The sequence below is a fragment of the Melozone crissalis genome, unplaced genomic scaffold (genome assembly GCF_028551555.1).
Source record: "Melozone crissalis strain CALT ecotype California unplaced genomic scaffold, PUWL_Pcris_2 ptg000027l_1, whole genome shotgun sequence".
NCBI classification, from domain to species: Eukaryota; Metazoa; Chordata; class Aves; order Passeriformes; family Passerellidae; genus Melozone; species Melozone crissalis.
In genome coordinates, this window is record NW_026535805.1 from 26,209,809 (window position 1) to 26,230,294 (window position 20,486).

A 20,486-nucleotide genomic window follows, 5' to 3' on the forward strand; every position below is an offset into this window, starting at 1 on the left:
CAAAAAAAAAAAAAAAAGAAAAGTGCTGTTAGCTTAAAAAAAAAAAAAAAAGAAAAGAAGAAACACAAACCCAAATGGCAGACCTGGAAATTCATGCATACCTCTTGACTATCATCTGTGATAGAAGTAAAGCCTGAATGCTTTGGCACAGAGGTTTAGCAGACCTCTGCCTGCTGAAGCCGCTCACATTTAGTCTTTGCTCCTGCCCTGCAGCTCACTGTGAAGCACACAGAGGACAGGAAATCTTTAATGACACATCCAAAAAACATGACTGAAGTTGTCAGGGCTCTGTGGGAGCATGGGTCCAGCCCACACAGACTGCATGACAGGCTGGAAGTTTAGCATATCCCAACAAAAAGGAGTTCCTCAACAGGCAGTCTGATGGGAGCCACGTAGCTGACAGGCAGGGTTTGAAAATATCTTCTCTTGCAGGGAAAGTGGGAAAGCTTTGCCTGCTGTCTGAGTGCCTGGAGAGCACAAGTCTTCCTGCAGGGAACATGTTTTTTATACAGGCATATTTACTAGCCCTGGAATGGCAAATGTGCCTCACCTGGAGCCCTGTCTCACACATGGTAGACATCTTTCTGGTGGCAAGGAATGTGTGTTTTCATGTAGGCTCTGCTGGAAGGGTGTAACAGTTCCCTTGGGTTGATAATACCCATTTTGGTTATACATCATCTATCCAGGCAAGATGAGCAAAACCCAGTGTTGGGTGGTGGCAGGAAAGAGTGCTATCATTTTCCAGTTAAAGTTACTGTCTGTTGAGCTGTGTTTCCCTCTGATACTTTTGTTGAGAAGAGATAATACTGTACCAAACACTCATAATAATCATCTCAGATGTGGGGGGGAGATACTGATTTCTGTACTTAATCTTATGCCTCCATTTGGTTCCTGTGCAGTGGAACCATCTGCTGTTATGCTGCTCTAGTAACAAGTCCTTCCTTGCACACACCCCCCCACATCTTAACTGCTGATATGGGAATCACTTCATCATTAGCATCGCTGCTGTAGGGTTGTGATGTTTTTCACTTACTTGCTGTGGGCAAATACTGTCTAAAACAGCAGTGAGTGTAAATGGACAAAATAGTACAGCTTGGTGCCATTTGCAATTCCCATCAGACTGTAGGTGTGCCTTTCCTTGCGTGGTGGTGTGAGAGAAACAAGGATGGTCTTTCTGATGACAGAAAATGAGAATTGGGAAATACAAGCAATTTGTTTGGTTTGGCTCAGAGTTGTATTTAGTTTCCCTTTAATTAACAGAGTGTTCTTGTGCATTACCAGGTGACCTGGGGTTCAGGTAGCCTCACAGACGTGTAATACTGTTGTTGTTCATCTTACTGAGCTATGATGGAAATTCAGAAACAATAACTGAAAGTCTTTCCTCCAGAAATCTGGAGCCTATCAGAGAAGTATGGGGAGCTGTGAAATTAAGCCAGTCTGGCATACCTCTGCTGTGGATTACCATTGGAGGAGCTGATGTTAGGGAAGCACTGAATTCATCTTCAAATTCTGAAGAGAGCTGAAGTCTGCCTATTTCTTGGCCCTCTGCTTGGGTTCAGATCAAGAGTGCACTACAGATGATTTTGACTTCCTGCTTTGGTTCACCCTTGTGGAACAGTTTTGGAGCGTGTAGACTGGACTTCTTTCTAATTAAACAACATGAAGCAGTAAAGAGTACCTCAGCTATTTTTGGGCTTACAGTATTTGTGAACAGAGTAGAGCAAATCTGAAGTAAACCCTGGCTTCCCTAAATATAATCTTGAATTTAGGTACATGCTACCAAGTGTTCTGCACTATGGATCAATACTTATTGTGATACAATACTAATGTTAACAAGATGACCGTGCAAATTTTTTTGTCCCTTTTTTCTTTTTTCCTATGTCTATACTTTGCATTCCAGTGGTCAAAATAATTGATTTTGCGCAGGAATTGGCAGATATCTGACCTCTTAAGTAATATGATCAAATACTACTTTTTTCATGACTTTCAGATATAAGATCTAAGCTCCTGTTGCAACCAAACTATTTTCATGTTCTAAAGTTTTGCTCACAAGCCCAATACAAAAACATTTTCTTTATCATGACATTTTACAGTTTCTCCTGCTGCCTTGCTGGTATGTGAAGAGTATCAAGATGATAATGTTTTGAATAGTAAATTACCATCTATAAATATGTAGTGTCCAGGAATCCTCCTGCACTGACTGTAGATTTTCTCTTGCTGATTGAAATGACAGCATGTATCTCTCTAGGCAAATGTAAATGATCTTACAATAGCAAAAAAGATACAGGACTTCTTGTTGTAAATAAATGGTTCAGTAATTTTTCTCTAGTTAAGAAAATTATTGATACATAATGTATGGCCTTATTCTGATCCTACTTGTTTGACTCATTTGAAAAGGCTTAAAACATTTTCAGTTTTCATTGCATAATTAATGGGGGCAGGTGAGCCAGCAGCACGCCCAGATGGCAGAGAGGGCTGATGTTATCCTGGGCTGCACCTGGAGTGCTGCCAGCAGGGAGGGAGATGATCCTTCCCCTCTACTCAGCACTGGTGAGGCCACTCCTGAAGGGCTGGCTCCAGTTCTGCACCCCCCAGTGCAAAAAAACCCAGAGAGCTGCTGGACAGTCCATCCAAGAGCTACTAAGGGATGAAGGGACTGGAGCATCTCTCCTGTGAGGGTTGGGAGTGACTGGGACTGCTGAGCCTGGAGAAGAAAGGTTTTGTGGGGAGCTCACCAGTGTATATGAATACCTGAGAGAGTAAGTTAGGGACTAATATTGCAGGTGGCATATGGATGCTGCTATGTTGCACACTGCCCCTGTCAGATCATTCTTTTCCACCTTTCCATTCATGTTCACTGGCTAGCTAGTATTTTTTTACTTAAGTTCAACATTTTGAGGACAAGGAGATATATTCATTCTGCTTTGGTAGCACAATAAGTATTAAATAACTGAATTATTACAGGATACAAAAATACTTTCTCATTTGTTTTAGTTTAGTTTTAAATACTTACATGTTAAATTCTATAGGCTTACTACATTTATCTAAAAATCATATAAACACAAAATATTTGCTAAATTTTTTATGTATTTTTTGTATGGGTAATTATTTTCCACCAGAAGTGCCACTCTGTTCAAAAGTCCAAGTCAGTGAGAGCCTTTGTTGTCTCTTCATGTAGGACTCCCCAGGAAGTCAGAGGTGGGATGGGCTTATTGCAGGAAGGCTTTTTAGGCAACTGAGAACATACTCAGTAGGAAATTGGAAGTATTACTAGTCTTGCTTCCAGAGTAGTAGTATTTTGGATTTTTTGTATTATTATTAATTAATCCAAAGTAGTAATATTTTGGATTTTTTTATTATTATTACTGATCACCATGATTTCTGAATGAGGATATGTGGCATGTCCATACACAGTAAATCCATTGTTACACCACTTATTAGGCCAACGCAGAATGTATAAGAACAGGAAGTGAACATCAGTGGTTTGCTAGCACTGGTACAAATCCACAGGCAGTTTAAACAATACTAAACATAAGACTGTAGAGTAACCTGTTCTTCTTCATATTAATATGAATAAAGTGTGAAAGTATCCTTGTCCTCATACAAACATTCTCCCCAGTTGGATTCATTAGCATCCCCCTTTCCCAGCATCTGTGGATGCAGTTTCTTTGGGTAAGTGTAATATTGCTTCTTGTGCAGGAACAGACAAGGCAGATTTTGGATGCTTTGCAAGATAAAAATGTTCTGACATACAGCTGTTCTGGTAGACACTGGTTTTGAAACTGGCTTGGACCATAGAAGCAAATATATCCATGCCTTGTTTCTTTGGTTCAGATATTTCTGACAATCAGCCAAATTGCTCATATGAGTATTTACTTAGTATTTAGTATTTATTACTAAACTGACTGCGTTAAAAGCCATTTCATCTTTTCTTGGTGCAGCAGGTGACCTTTGTGAGTTGATTATATGAACACAGTCCTTTCCACAGTCAAACCTAGCTGCAGGACATTGATTCTGAAGAATTAGCAGTCTTTGGCTCTGATAACTAGTGGCAGCAGAGAGCAGAAGGAATCAAAACCACATAGGAGATGCATGTAAATCAGTTGGAATCTCTTTAGAGTTTTGGTTGCTTGGTTTGTACTTTTGGAAGAAGCCCCTTCATTCTAGAAATTGGCAAAACAAAACAATTCTATTCTGACAAGTGGTTGGGGTGAGATATTGCTGTGAAGAAGATGTAGTCTTCATGATTACATTAATTTAAATACTGTTTTACTACTTTTATTCTAGTGAAGTTTGAGGGGTATATTATTATTCAAGAGAGCTGGATCAGCACCATACTAAATCAGCTCAGCTTGAAATCTAAATCACTTTTAAATCATGCTTACTGGTGTGGTGTGAGAATGAACCTAATGACTGTTTTCTTTAGTGGCAAAACTGGTTTAAGAGGTTTTTGCCACACCCTTCATCACGTCTCTAATTGTGCCAGTGCAAGTCTTTGAGAGCTGTATAGTAAGCTTTTATTTGTGAAATGGACTAGGTTTCAAAATCTCCTCCTTCTCCTTCTCCTTCTCCTTCTCCTTCTCCTTCTCTTCTCTGTCCTATTCTTCTCCTTCATGATTATTTCATCAATTTTGGTTTACAGCACTTCTTCCTCTTCCCTCCTCTAATGCACACAAAATCAGTTTCATTAACTCAACCGAGGAGACAGCAAAATGTAATTTCCAAATGGATTTCCTCTGCATAGAAATGCCTGTCACAGTGGAATTTTTCCTCCTCATTTCTGCAATGGAGGGTGGCGTATTTCAGCCTGGCTAGAAATCCAGGTTCCCTGATTTGTTTAGCAAAACGGTGTTAGGGAACTTTTCCAGAGTGTTTCCAGTTTGGTAGCACAATAAGTTTAACAATGAAATACATCTTTCTTCATAAAACTAGGTCTCAAACAATTATTTTCTATAGCAAGGAAAAGCATAGCAGCAACCAGGGTGATCTCTCTTACTACACAGATCTACCATCACCTGACATTTCCTTTTCGTCTTGGAAGATAATTGACCAGTTATAAAGAAGGATGTATTTCACTGTTAAACACAGTGGAAAATGTCAAAGGCTTATAAAATGAAAGTCTAGAAATTATGTAAATATTATCAATGACCATCTTCATCATACTCCAGTGAGTCATGTTATGCTTGGAATGAATTAAAGATTTTTGCATAACTTTAAAATACATAGTACATGATGCACTTAATTTATTGGGGCATTTTGAGATTATGAGCTGATTTAAAGGTCTGACTTCTCTTCAAGGACACTGACTCAGACCAGCAAAGGGATGAGCACACTTGCTGCGTTACGCTGCGTGGTGTGATTCTGCCATCTGAATGGGTGTGTTGGGGAGGACACTGGATGTGCTGAACATAACCCTCTCCATGCCCTGACAATCTCAGGTGCTGCACAGGGCTGGTGGTGTTGCAGCAGGTCACCTGGGGCCAGAGGGAGCTGTGGCTTGACAAAACCTGTCGTAGAATGAATAGTACCTCTAAACTATGAATAGGCAGTGGAAGAGAGAGGCAGTGCTGGAACCTGGTACACACCTGCCAGGCTTCATCCCCACAGCCTGGGAGAGGCTGGCTGAGGGAAGCTTTCTGTGGGCTGTAGCAGTTCTGTTTGTCTGTTACTTGCCTCACTTGATGTAAGATCCATCTCCACCATTCAAATATCCACCTTTTGGGGCATCATCTGGACATTTGTGTGGAAGTCTAGGCTGGGTTATTACAACACAGAACCATGGCACCTCTGCAGTCTGGCACTAAATGCTCAGTTCAGGGTCCTGAAAAACCTGTAAGGCAGCCACTGCCTCTGAACACACAGAAGAGCTCGTTAATGAGCTACAGGAGAGACTGAACTATAAAGAGACAAAGCAGTGATGATACACAACTGCTTAGATTGGTCAAAGCAGTGCCCGAGAAGGATGGGAGGGAAAAACACCCCCTGCCAACAAGTGCCAAGCTGAGAGAGGACAGAAGAGTGTGAAATGCTTAAAGGCAGTGCTAGGTTTGATACAGGCTGTAATGCATTGGAGACATTGTTGGAAGCTACCTAGAGACTCTGGAGAACAAAGTCCAATGGTGTGTATAAAAATGAAGGGAGAAAATATATCTTACCTGGAATATAATGGCCAATTCTATGTATTTACCTACAGAGTGATCTAACAGGAGCAATTAGTCAACAGCTAAGACAGAAGACAAAATAACTGAAAGGGGAACTTGAACAAGAGGTATACAACATACTGAGAAGTGTAGAAAAGTCATGACTGAGCCTTTTTAGAAAGATGTAAGAGCAGAATTCTAACTTGAAGTACAGCAAGAGGAAAATTTTTTTATTGAATACATCATTGATGTGTATAACTCAGCACCACAGTAAATGTAAAAATATATAAGTATTTTAAATTATTTCTAAAACTAAACACTTTTGTATGTATGTTTTCACTTTTGTGACAACCTTCAGAATTACGTCAGAACTGCTAAAGACATTTTCTATATTTATATAAGCTTATAATAGTAGCAATCCTCCAAGCTGTAAGAAATTTTTAAGGAAAAAATCCCCATATGTGAACAGAAGTGAAACTCAACTGTCAACATCTTGTGGAGTTTTGCTCTTTGTGTAATCAATCCAGTATGGTCCATCTCAACACATTGAGCTAGATAGATCATTGGTACTTATTAGGCAAATTTTGCTGGTCTTAGATGAATTCTTTTCCTTTTTTTTTTTTTTAAGTGATATCCTTTATCTCTAGTGTCACTGTGAGTAGCAGTGCTTGGCCAAGTTTTCTGAGGGTTTGATTTTTCAAGGGTCAGTGCTTTTAAATGGGTGATTGTTATCTGATATTTTCATTATACCGTATGAAAATATAGCATTCAATAAATCTTGGTTTTTTCATAATCAATAATACAGTTATCAGACAGGCTGCATTGATGATTTAATTCTGGTCAACCATAGCAAGTGCCCTTGATGGAATAAAAACATATCTTCATAAGTAGTTCCCTTTTGGTGAGCATCCTTTCCTCATAGCAAAAATGATACCTTAGGATTGCGACTGTAATGCTTCTGATCATGGTTGTTTCCACTGAAAAAGGAGAATGGACACACACACCTTCCTGAAGAGGACACAGTCTGAAGTACAAACAGGTGCAGGAACAGAGATGGGAAGCAAAGGAGCCCAAGTGTCTGAAACCAGACAATGGAGTATCTTGGGCCTTGGATCTGTAATTTCCTCTCTTTTAAAGTGTAGCTGTGTTGGTTTGGGGTGTTTTAATGTCTTTTGTACAGTGATAACTAAGATTATAGGCAACTTGCTTGACACTTAAGTTTGTCAAGAAAAGTTACATAAAAGCAGTTGCAGGCTGGGCAAAAATAGAAATCCTTTTCTTCTCCACTTCCCCACATAGCCTGAGATATGTAAAGGTAGCAAACAGAGTAGGAGAAGTGGTTAGTTCTTGAAGGACTGGTTTGTTCATTAGGGAGTGTCACAGGTGGTGTTCCTTGTAGACGTGTTGGGCTTGTGCTGTTTTACTTATTTCTAAATACCTGGAAGAGGGAAGCAACTAAGTTTACTAAATACACAACATTAATTAAGGCAGTAAGGATGGTGGAAGAGCCCCATGGCAACCGGGCAGTAAAGTGTCACATGGAAATGAGTGTGGATAAAATCATGCTCAGCCATAGTTTCAAACATTAAGTGATGGGATATGCCCTGGGGGATGTAAGATCCAAGACTTCTGATAGACAGGGCCAAGAAAGCCTCACCTTGGCAGTAGTCAGAAATGCCAGTCAAACCTCCTGCATTATTAGGCACAGAGTAGAATACTTGTCTACAATTTCATAAATCTGATTGAACTGCTCTGTGCAGTTCTGATCCTCTTATCTCAAAGCAGATAAACAGAAGGTGAGCAGGAAAAAAGTCATTAATTAATACAATTTACTGGGACTCAAAAGACTGAGCTTGGATAAATTATTCATAATATCATTAAAATTCAAGTACAACTGAAATTTCCTGTTGGGTTAGCTAACACAGAGAAATTACACCTCATGTCTACAAGACTTTGAACATGGTAGTGATAAGACATTTTGCCTGTCTCTCATTGTCTGGAGGTGTCTTTGTACATCTTAAGAAAACGAAATGTTATTTTTAATTTACTCCTCTGGAAAAATTAAAAAGTAATGATTCTATTATTAAATCCATCAAAGTAGAGAAGAAATCTCTTTTGTTCGTATAAAACTTGAAGGGACTTGCAGAACAGCCAGTTTCACAGGAGCGCAGGCAGAGAGTTCCCAGGAGGCCTCATGGAATGTCTGTCTGGTCTAGTGCTGCACTGGGCAGACTGGGGTGGTGCAGAGTGCACTTCAGAAATCAGAAACAGCATAACCCTGAATTTACTGTGTGTTCTGCCTGGGCTGCTCCAGGTAGCTAGTTGCAGTAGCTCTGGAAAATGCCTTGCTGTACAGCAGTAATATAACCCAAATGAGCTGGCTGATCTGGGGCTGCAGAATTGGTAGGGCCTGTCTGCACTTGCTTGGTTTGATATCAGTGTAAATGGTGCCCAGACTAAATTTCAAGAGATTTCCTTTTCCTAGCTGCAATGAAAACAAAATACTTTTTTTTTCTTTTTTCTTTTCTGGGTTGGCAAACAGAAGAAAGCATTCCTGGTTTATGTTGGATTTGCTGTTCCCTTCTGTGATGATGACTCACATTTAGAACCAAATTCTGTCTGTCAGAGTGTACTTTGGCAGCATGGCCACTTGCACTCGGTACAATTGCACAGGTTTGTGACATTGGGACTGCTGGCACTAGCAGGGGATCTATTCCTGTACTCTGAATGCAGCACTATTCATCCTCCTGGTGTCTAAATGGTGAGGCAGAAATCTAGCCACAGTGGCTAAATCCTTGGAGTTTTGCTGTGAAAAATATTTGTTCTGCTTTTAGATACCTTTTGTTGGATTATAATCTGTGGAGGCATGGAATTAGATAGCTCTGAATGTCAATTATAGTACTTCTATGTAATTTAATTGATTTTCACAAAAGGTGTTGGAGTGTGTTACTACTGTAGATGTAGGAGCATTTTTCTCTAGTATGTATTGTTCCAGTTTACAAGGTGGGTAGAAAAGTTACATCACTTTGTAAAACTAAATAAAAAGTTGAGCAGGAAAACCCAGAATCAAATACAAATTTCCTGGCATAAGCTTCCACTCCTGACTAGGCCTTACTTCCTTCTCTGAAATAAGCATTTATACAATGATGATCACAATTTTGAAATACAAAAATATTTGCGTTTACTTGCTCATGGCTACTACTGAGTTTTGTTTGCCTGCTTAAAACAGACCATTGAACAGCATTTGTCAGGAGTAGCAGAATTCAGAATTACTGATAGTGCATCTTATTCTTCTCACTCAATACAGCCCATATCAGGCCAGCAGCTGAGCTCCTATCTTTCACTCAGCTCATGCCTGCTGTGCTTTGTTGCAGGTTATGGACACACAGTGCCTTTATCTGATGGGGGAAAGGCCTTCTGCATCATCTACTCGGTCATCGGGATCCCGTTCACGCTGCTGTTCCTGACGGCCGTGGTGCAGCGCATCATCGTGTACGTCACCCGGCGCCCCGTGCTCTACTTCCACATCCGCTGGGGCTTCTCCAAGCAGGTCGTTGCAATCATCCATGCTATGGTCCTCGGCTTCATCACTGTCTCCTGCTTCTTCTTAATCCCAGCAGCAATATTTTCTGTCCTGGAAGATGACTGGAATTTTTTGGAGTCATTCTATTTTTGTTTCATTTCCCTGAGCACCATTGGTCTCGGAGACTATGTGCCAGGAGAAGGCTACAATCAAAAATTTCGGGAGCTGTATAAAATTGGAATTACATGTAAGTGTCAAACTAACCAGCTAAGTAAAAGGCATTTTATATTAAAAATAAAAAAATCAACATCAAACTGACAATCAGACTTCTCCTCTCCATTCTGTGAATAGTGATGCTTTGTCAGTAGCAAACTGGGCAATAATTTAGGTAGCTCTGTAAAGAGGAAACTGTTAAGTAAGGTCAGTCTTTATAGTTAAGGAAGAAAAAGCTAAAACAGGAATTCCATTTTTCTAATCATAGATATTTACTCTCTTATTAATAGTAGGAAAAAAAAAAACCTCATGTAATTGTTACTAAAATAGTTGAGAGCATCTTGGGCTAACATTTCAGTGCATCACAGAGCCAAGACGATCCAGTAACCTAAGGCCATCCCATAAGGTTAGATGACAGGTGGACAGAAATGAGTCAAGAAGCCATGGAAAACAAGGAGGAATATCAAAGCTTCTGACTCCAGTTGTAACAGAAGGTAGCTGAAGCTGGCACTGGTACATACCAGCTGTCAAAACGCACAAGTAGACTGAGATGGTAGAAAAGAAAGATTGTGAATGCTAAATTTAAATTGTTTCATTATATTTGACACAGAAGAAATCATAATGATCAGTGATTTTTAAGTAAGTGAAGATTTTAAGAAGAAAATTACCTTTATTTTGGTATTCTGAGTAAATGTATGCTGAGGGCAATATTTTCCAGCGACAGTGTTTTGAAACATGGCAGTTTCTCATACAGCTTCAACCTGAGCAGTCTTTGGGTCATCAGAGGCATCAGTTAAAAGATCTAAACACCCAAAGCAAACCTTTCCTGTCAGGTTCTTTTCTTAGGCTGGTCTGCATTCAGCTATGCTTCTGTGCATCATCCAGCAATCATGATGTAGGCAAAGAATCTGTAAACTTGGTTTTGTGTTTTACCTGAAGAGAGGTTTTTTCATTCTTTGAAGCAGGGCCTTGAACTAAACTAGCCAACAGAACACTTTGTTTTATTATCTTGCCAGCCCTGTTGCTGTTGCAGATTTCCTCCTCTCCCTGTTATGTTTATCTTATGAATGGTATTTTAAAATTATTAACCTGCTGATCTGCAGAGTTGATTTGGGGATGCTAAGTGGTGAAGTGAATGGAAAGTCACACATGGCAAAGGCCTTGTTACAGGCTTGCTGTTCTGAAAACTCAAAATCTGAAGAAAACATTATGGCTCAGATTAAAGCTTTTTCAAGCTGTACAACAATTAGGAAGTAAATTGCAGGAAATATTAAAGAAAATACTAAAAGGAAAAGGAAAAAGTAGCTTTTAGGCAAAGTTATGACCTTAGAATATCTAATTTCAATAGATTTTAAGGTTGTAACTTTTAAATTATTATTTTTCCTTTCATGTGAGCAATTCAAGGAACCAAATAGAATGTTTTCTCCTGAACCTAAATTTTCTATAAGATATTTTGGACTTCTTCATCAGAAAATGCTTAATGAGTACTACAGGCTTTTCAAGAATTTTTAGAAGAGCTCAAGTCCTGTTCTAAATCAAGTGACAATCAGCTGGACTGAGTCTCAGAGATAATTACAAATTCTCAGTGCAGATTTATAGATGCTTTTCAATTGATATAGCTTTGTCATTCTTCCTTGTGTTAATGCATAGCTCCCATTTGATGTTATGACATAAAGTTTAAAATCAATTAATAAATTTTAGCTGTAGTGCTGATTTAGATGAGTATTCAGTATTAAAAAATTGATTAATGGTTCTTCTGAAGGGAAAAGGAGAGTGTTCCTGCCAGTGAATAATCTGTAACTACAGGTGAGATATTTATGCCTTTAGGCAACAGAACAGTGACCATATGGAAATTATAATCATTAATCTGTGTTGATTTTTCAGCACACTTGTGTTGAAAAATGTCCAGTGTGCAGCCCTTGGACGAGTGCATTCTGCTAATAGTTATACACTTAGCTTCTGCTTCATTTACTTTATTGAAATGATAAAATAAATAAGTAGTCATGCTCCTCATTGAACTGTAATGATCAGAAGTAGGGATCTAATGAATTACTGAGGTTAATAAATATTCATTTTAATACCTTCCTTTAAACTATACACATTTATGTTTGGAGAATATAAAAAAAAAGAGCTCAGCGTACTGCTGGTCATAGAAATCTCCATTTCCAAAAGTCTCAGTCTATGGGAGCTGACTAGTCAGCACATGGCTGAAGTAATTTGTAATATGTTTTAGATAAGACTTCCAGGTTTTGGGTAATTTGTGTACCTCAGTAAAACATTGCAAATGCACCCAAAAGATGGAGTAACTGTGCCAGGTTTTTCAAATTCCAGGAGTAATTTTACACTAATTTTTCATTTTCGTTTTATTGGGTTTGTACACATTCCTAGTTGCTTTGTTTTTCCAGGTATTTCAGGGTGTTGTATGTCTAATAATTTTAGAGGAAAATAATTACAAAGTTTTCATGAAGTAGTAAGTGATTTTTCCTGCTAAACTGATATGAATAACCAATAACCATAATTAGCTCCCATATTTTTACTTCTGCTTGTAATGTATAGGAATATTGTGGTAAAAGTTTATTTCCCATCTTTTGATCAAAATCTTTTGAAGGCCACTTAATCATGAAAGTCCTAAGTAAGTACGGGAGTGTGCATGTTGTAAATTTTTATTATTACAGTTTTTTTAATGCCTTTACATATGCTTTTTTCTCACACAGTGGTAAGGGATTTGAAGCCACTAGTATTACTCTTTCTGTTTTTCTGGGGTCTTCTAGTTGTAGAATTAGTAAAGGAAAAAAAACAAGGATATCACAGTTCAAAGCTCTGAAATTATGCCATAAAGAAAATTAACATAATGGTCAGAGATGACAGGGGTGAGAAAAGTCACAAGTTTGAAACTGGTCCAGCCCTACCTGGTTTGCTAATATAATTAATTTTTAAATTTTTTTTTTTTTTGCACTCAGGTTATCTGTTGATGGGCCTTATCGCAATGTTGGTGGTTCTTGAGACTTTCTGTGAACTCCATGAACTCAAAAAGTTTAGGAAGCTGTTTTATGTGAAGAAGGACAAGGAAGAGGACCAAGTGCATATAATGGAACATGACCAGCTCTCCTTCTCTTCCATCTCAGACCAAGCAGCCTCCATGAAGGACGATCAGAAGGCAAACGAGCCTTTTGTGAATTCCCAATCCCCAACTTCCAATGACAGCTCTCTAAACAATTAATACACGGGTATCCATACCAGTGTTTTGGTGCATTTATGCTACTTACCATAAGAAATAGAAAGCCTCATATTTTTTTCTCAAATTATAAAAGCTGGAAGACTGTGCTACTTTAACAAGGATTTATCACTTCTGACATAGAAAAGACTTCTGGGAAAAATGTGGGAGCCACCCTGGGAAGAGGGAATAAATGTAAGATGTGGCTGGGAACATAAGGCCGTTTTGGTTGAGGGTAAGGATTTAGGTGTACCACATTCAGAGATGCCAGAGAGAAAGGCTTGCACAAGCAACTTTGTTGAACATCTTTAGGAGACTAGGCCTTCACTGACATCCAGCTCATTGAGTTAAATGCCCCATCTTGCAACTGGTTGACAGCAGATTTTGGGATGTGCACTTACAATAGTCAGTTTTAATCCAATAACTAGGATCTTAATCTGGAAAACATTTTCAGAGCAATATCTCTAGATCTGGTGGAGGGGGAATATCTAGGTCATCCCTCTATTACCCAGTAATTTGTAGGTGTAAACAATTATTCCAGGAAGGAAAAAATAATACTGCGATCCCTCCTTTGCCCATGCCATTTACATCTTAATTTCCTACTTCCTTAAAAGGGCCTCCAATCACCAGAAAAATGTTGTCCTGAAGAAAGTGTGCCTTGGGTCTTCTGTGCTGTTTGTTTTTTGTATGAAATACTTTTCTGAGAGATAGCAAAAGCAACTCAAAGCTCTGGATGAGGTGACATGGTAGGGAAGGAAGACAGATGCATTTCAGTCTTCTGAAATGGGCAGGAGTGGGTGTTTAGCTGCATGGAATGGAATGAAAACAAGTCAACAGAAGCCACAAGTGACTGGAACAGTCATGTGCTTGTGGCATTCTGCTAAGAGATGGCTGAAACCTGCTCAGCAGAAGGACTCGGTGCTGTTCCTCCCACAGTCCAGCCCAGTGTGTGCTCTGCTGAGCTGGTGGGTACATGGAGGAACAGAAACAGCATCACCTTGGACAGAGCTCCTGTTTCTTCTTTTGCTTTTCTAACTGGTACTCGGAACACTTTGGAGGAGAAGGGAATGTTTCAGGGCAAAACAATTTTTCAGTTTTTCGTATGGCAAGAAAAAAGGAAAAATGTCACATTTGGTTCGGATGGAACCGAATTTTTTTCCCCTTGGGAAAAGTCACTAAAAAGTCAAGATCTTGCTCAACTTCTGAAGCTGGAACCTCTTTGACTGTAACAGCAGAGGTGTTTTAGTCCAGCTACCAGTCACTGTGCTGAATGCAGGGATCTCAGAGTGAATTTCAGTGAGCATGAGACAAGACTTAAGTGGTTGTAGTACTTTCTCTTCTGGCCTTAAGAATCTTATGATAGGGGAATCCTGATAATGCTTTGCAGTGAACAAAAGATCTGGAGCACAAATAGCCATAATAGGACAGCCTCCCACATAGGAACAGTGTAGAGGAGAGCCTTTTACCTGCAGTGCAAGCATGCCAGATTGCCTGTAATTTGGCTTTTAGTGTTTAGAGCTGAATAATAATTTACTGTAAAGAAAACAAATGCAGCGTGTCTAGATTTAGCGCACGTGGGAAAAATACTTGAAAGTAAATAACCCAAAATATACTGTGTTTGAGCTTAGTTATAGCTAGCTTCAAACAATTTTTTATATCTTTACTGGAAAAACTTACTTTATGGTTAAATCAGCTGAAAGTCTTCAATTGAAATTTATATTTGTAGAAAATCAGAGCTAAAGGTTTTGGTTGTTTTGAGTTTTAAAGATTAGATGAGAGCATATTGTGTTTGCATGTTCCCAGGAAAGTGGCTATTTTTCTACTGCTTAGGTTAACACAGTTCTATTTATAATGAATGTTAACCAATATATATGTACATATATACATAAATGTATTTATATACTGTACATATATCATAAATCACCAGAGTCTAACAGACTTAGGAAAAGCATTTTAGATAATTTTTTCCCCTAGTCTCCTCTTTATACAGTCAATATTTGAAAACTATGGCATTAAAATGACACTGACATAAAATTATGAGTACTGTACTATAAGAAACATTTATACTATTTTTTTTCTGTGGGACTTTATTGATTGTTTTCAGTACCTTAAAATTCAAAATTTCTTTTAATTTCCGTGTAATATTGAGCTCTAAAGGATATGCACAGATGTTAAATGATATACAAATTTACTTTTGCAGCGTGTACACAAATGCAAAATGTAGACACGTGAAATGAAAGCACAGAATTCAAAGCAGAAGCGATAAACTGAGCAGTATACTGTGATTGTAGGTTAATATTTGTTATTTTAAAATTAAATAAAAAGTCTGGCTTTTGCCTGCCTGCACTATGAAGTGGGAGTATTTTCTTTAGTGGCATGTGTGCCTTGAAGAAATCCTGTCTGCGTTTGTGCATCCTTTAGTTAGCCTTCTTCAGCTCAGGGAGGCTCTGTTAATGCCAGTGTTGTACCTAACCTTGATATTAATCATGGCTTAGTATTGTTATTCCTTTAAAAAAAGAAAAAAAAAGAAGAGCAATCCAAGGTATATTTGGTTTTGTTTCAGAGGCTGACTGATTATAGCAAATAAAAAATAGCGACATAGCATTTATCCTGTCCTTATGAACCAACTGCTCCAATTTGAGAAATCTGCAAAACTGATGAAAATAATGGCCCTCATTTCATACAGCTTTTACATCTTCACATGAAGCCAGCATATAAGATGAGTTGAAACTGGAATCCAGATCAGAAGGAGAAAGATTATCATGCAAGAACTTCAGTATAAAGTGCATCCCTTACCTGGAGGCAAACTGTGAAGCAGGTGCATGTAAACCCAGATGGAGAGCATGGCTCATAAAGCAATGGTGCTGAAAAAAAGCCACAAGAGAGAGATAGAAATGCAAGCAAATTACTTGTACATAAAAGAATTGCCTGGATTCTGTCCTCACTCTCCTGTCTTCAATTGTTCCGGGCATATATCCCATTAATAGCTTTATTCCTGTGCTACAGCTGACATTTGCCATCTTCTCGTTGTCTGTCAGTCATTAAATACAAACTTGTTTTATTGTTATTTCAAGGGAAAGGACTGGCAGGATATTCATTGTGTTGGAGGAAAGAAAATGGAAAAACCCACTGGAGTTTTGATTTTGGAGCTGAGTGACAGCCATGTTGTCCCTTAATGAACGTGTTCTCTTTCTAAAGTTTTTTCCAGATGTCCACCAGTGGCACCTTGCGTGGGTGCTGAAGACTTGCTGGAGGTTGAAATGAGTTATTTTCTAAGTAGATAATTCCAGAGACTGGGGTGGTTTGCAGCTTTAATGTCAGCACTGCAAAACCTCCCTAGCTGGGTGCTTATGTCAGAGGACTTGCATAAGAGCAGCAGTTCTGGAGTGCATTAAATGTTTGTCTCGCCCAGTGTTTGGTCTCTGGCAATGGCCAGGAGCAGGATGTGAACTTGTGTAAGGAAAAAGCAAGTGTGTATCAACCATTGCCCAGGATGTTGTTCTAGCTCCCAGCAGTGTGCAGCTCTGGATCCATGACAGTGTCTAGTAGGAATGGGAAGTCAATGTAGGTGTGGTGTGTGGAAGAGATTCTACGCTGAGGTGCCTGCTCTCTGCTTTGGTCTCTCAGTGAGAGATTGTCCTGCGCAGGATCACATGGAGATTTCCCACAAAGCTGTTTTAAGTTAGGTGCTTTGCAGTTAGCAGGTAACTTGTGGGGAATGGGCTCCTGAAAAATGGAAGGAAGGGGAAAGGGTAAAGGGGAAATCCTTTTATGTGCTATTACTTGGACAGAGCTGTTCTCTAGGTAGATAGGAACTTGCACAAAACCTGTTTGCTAATATCAAATTTTGAATTTACATGTTACAATTTGCCTTGTAAACAGTTGCCACAAATGTAGTGAGATGAGATGTTAAAAATACCACTGCCCTAACGTTATTCCATTATTCATTCTTCTAGATTCTGCTTTCTACTGAAGCAAAATCAAGCAAAAAAAAATACTGTAATGGGAAGCAGTGTTATTCCAAGTGTGCATCATTACAAGAAAATGGGGTTTCTCTTCTCTGCACTACCAGTACTATCAGTATTGCAGCATATATCAAAAAGCTTCTAGATAGCAAAAAAAATTTCTTGTTGCTTGTTTCAAACAGAAACCATAGTTTTGAGATTCTGGAGACTGCTTCTGCAAAGCATTAAGTCTTGCTTGATGCAGATTAGGTGTCTGTAATTTTGATGCCTACTGTGTCAGTCTCATTGCTTCCTAAGTTACCATTCTACTTACTTTTTATCACAGAGTTCTTCCCACAATTATCTTCAAAGGTCATTGTGTTGCCACTGAGTGTGAGGACTGCAATCCAGTTACTTTGCTAGTGATGGTGCAGGTTTGCCAGGGCCATTGCCTTAGCTGATAACAAGACGATCTCACTTGTGGCAGTGAGATCATTTGGGGCCAAATGACAGCTTTAGGTAATGAGGAGGGACAGTGTGGCTGGGAGCAGGTGCACGGGCTGACAGCCAATGTCAGGAAGAAGTCATCCTGCCAAACTGCTAAGTGACCACACAGTTTTCACTGGGCTTCATTGCCTGTCACTAGGAGTTACAGGAAGGAAGAGCAAGGACATTGCCAAAAGTAATCTGAAATGAAGTTCAGTGGAGATTTTTCACCATTTATCTACACTTATCTGCAGCTCTCTGTTACTTCAGTTGCACCATATATTCTATGAATGAGGATAATGGTTTGGCATTTCCCCAGTGTAGATGGCTCCTGTGGCCCCTGAGGCAAGTTATGCTTGTTATCCTAACAAGCTTTTTCTGTCTCAGGTTTACTTGGTGTTCAGCCCCATGAGCAGAGCATAGGTCAGTGTCAGTGCTGAAACTTTCCAAGGGCAAATGTGGCTCAAGGCACTGCCTGGCCTTGGGTCAGCCTTTTGTTTTAGTGCCTAGCCTGTTTGGAAAGATGGTAATGAACTCTCTACCTTAAAAAGAGAGAAACACATTCTTCTGGGAGGCTCAAAACTCCCCAAATCCATTTGGTGCTGATCCCAGGGGTTTCATAGCCTTGTGTGTATAGTGCATAGGTGCAAGTATCTGGAGGAGCACATAGAACTGCCACTTCTCTACCTGATTTTTTGTTGAGACTGGTTCACCCCCTTAACCTTCTGAATTTCTCTTCTCCATTCAGGAAGATGGCTCACAGTATTCTCTGACTGTCCTTATGCTCTCACTAGTACCTAGCTGGGCCATCCCAGGAGGTGGCAAGGTGAGATTCAGAGAGTAGAAAGGGACTTCATCATCCTCCCTAGTGATGGGGACTAGGTGAGGGGACAGGAAAGCCCCACCCCACCCATTAGCTGTAGCTGCAGCCACCACTTTATTTCTAAAACCATTTCCAGTGTCTGGCACAAAAGGCCTGTATTATTCACTCATCTGTACTGCGTGTCAGCCAGTGCTTGTGCTAATGGTAACATAATGACATAAAAAGTAATAGCTCATCTAGAAGAAATAAATTGGTTTATTTTTCTTTTTGAGTGTATTACTGCTTTGCTTATGAGCATTAGACTGATTGAATCCTGGCCTGCAATATTATATCTGGAAATATTATCCTACAACTGTAAAGCTTCCATCTCAACCCCACGTGGGCAAAAATTAATCAGCATGTTTGCATAAACAGAAGACAGCAAACTGTAGTGTCAGTTTAACTAGGAATTAGCAAATCCTAATTCTGCATTTCTGGGCTGGTTTCCTGATTATGGGCAAAGATGTGTTAAATTTGTTTAGCAATTGCCAGCTGTGATTTGAGGCATGCTTTCTGAAGAGAGATGCAAAAAATATCATTGCCCAGTAATGAAGTACAACATCACCTTTGGGATAAAGTCCCTCAAATGTTTAGTAGGCTACTTTTGCAGATTAATGCTATTTGCATGGGATAATGAAGCCCTGTTTGAAATTTATTGTGCAAAAATGAAAATCCACACTCCGTTTAACTCAAATTCCTGCTTCATGTTCAGTGGAGAGAGGAATCAATATGAAAGAAGAAAATGACCCTCATTTTGTACCCCCTCTTCTGGGGAGCTTGACCTGCTATTGCTGACCCTGCTGAGAGCTGAGAAAATGCCCTGGTTTTCCATGCAGAGTGTGGAGTCAGGCAGTCTGCCCCAGGAAGGTTTGCAAGCAACATCAGCCTCAAGAAGGTGGAGTGGTGCAGGGAGAGCAACTTCCGTGGGGCACAGGAGCAGAGACCACAGCTGCTCTGGGGCCAAAGGTAAGTAGCAAAGGTGGCCAGTGCCGGGGGGCCATGGTGGGACGTGCAGGGTCAGGGGCAGTCAGCCTGCTCCAGCCCAGCCCCTGGGAGGAGCCAGTGCCCAAGGCAGTGTGAAGGGAGGAGGGAATAATTTGACAGCAGGATTATCAAAGAGGTGGTGTCACTAGGACAAAACTAGTCACTCTATTACAAGTCGGAGGAGTGGAGGGAGAAGGTGCATTTCTGTTTTTTGAAGGCAGAAAGGACCCTTTTGATGCTCTTCTGTGGCCTCTTACAGCAGCCAAGACACATCTGCAGTGTTAGAGCAGATAGGATTTCCAGGTCTGACAGAAACAGTCCCAGCTCTCATCCTCTGTCCCTAATGCTAATTACCTTCCCTGTTAAAAAATTCCTGCCTTCTTTGGCTAACTGCACAATTTCTAGTTAATTGTTCCAAAACCAGCCTTGCAATAGGACTTTTTTACGTGCTTGTCTGCTAAGTGACAGACCCCATTATATTAGCTACCAGCTTGCCCTGAAAAGATGAGCATCCTTCAAATGTCCTCTTTAGTAGGTGAAGCAGGCCATGCTCCTCTGAGTGCTGAACATGAGCATCTTGTCAAAAGCTCAGCTCATTCCCAGTCCAGTTTTTCAACATGCATTTTTCAGCACACCACTGAAACCACGGCGCCACACCTGCCAGTACCCAGGGTGGTAGCTCTGCAGAGGGGCTGTGCTGTGGCCAGGGAGTAGAAAAGGGAGATGGCATTAACTACCATGCCCCATCCTCCATGCTTTCCCTCTTTTTGGGGACCTCCAGGTTCCCCTTCATCCCTCTCCCCACCTATGGAGCACCCCTGATACTTGTCCCCACCCCTACTAACCTGGGGGAGATGCATGCGGACAGAGAATCTGTGGCAGCATCTCTGCCCTAAATGCTCCTAAGTGTCTGACACAGAGACATTGATTTTAAACACAGTCTACTGCACCCTACAAGAGCCAGGAGCTTGGTAAATGCCTCCTAGTCCATGTGCCCAGCCTGCTGTGCAGAAGCTGTTTGCCTTTTGTGCAGACCCTTGGGATGCAAGAGCTTGTCAGAGCTCAGAAGAAACGTGGGCAGACCCACCAGAAGGGTCAACTGCACATTTACTTCAGGCAA

General features: G+C 40.1%; 1 protein-coding gene across 1 annotated transcript in view; it reads left to right on the top strand.

Annotated features, from left to right (window-relative positions):
• Positions 1-15,443, top strand: part of KCNK1 (potassium two pore domain channel subfamily K member 1) — a 31,452-nt gene extending 16,009 nt beyond the window's left edge. Inside the window, exons 2-3 of the mRNA XM_054280238.1 lie at positions 9,515-9,910; positions 12,837-15,443. Of these exons, the coding sequence (XP_054136213.1) occupies positions 9,515-9,910; positions 12,837-13,096 (656 nt within the window). The 3' untranslated portion in view covers positions 13,097-15,443. The remainder of the gene's footprint in view (positions 1-9,514; positions 9,911-12,836) is intronic.
• Positions 15,444-20,486: the final 5,043 nt, after the last annotated feature.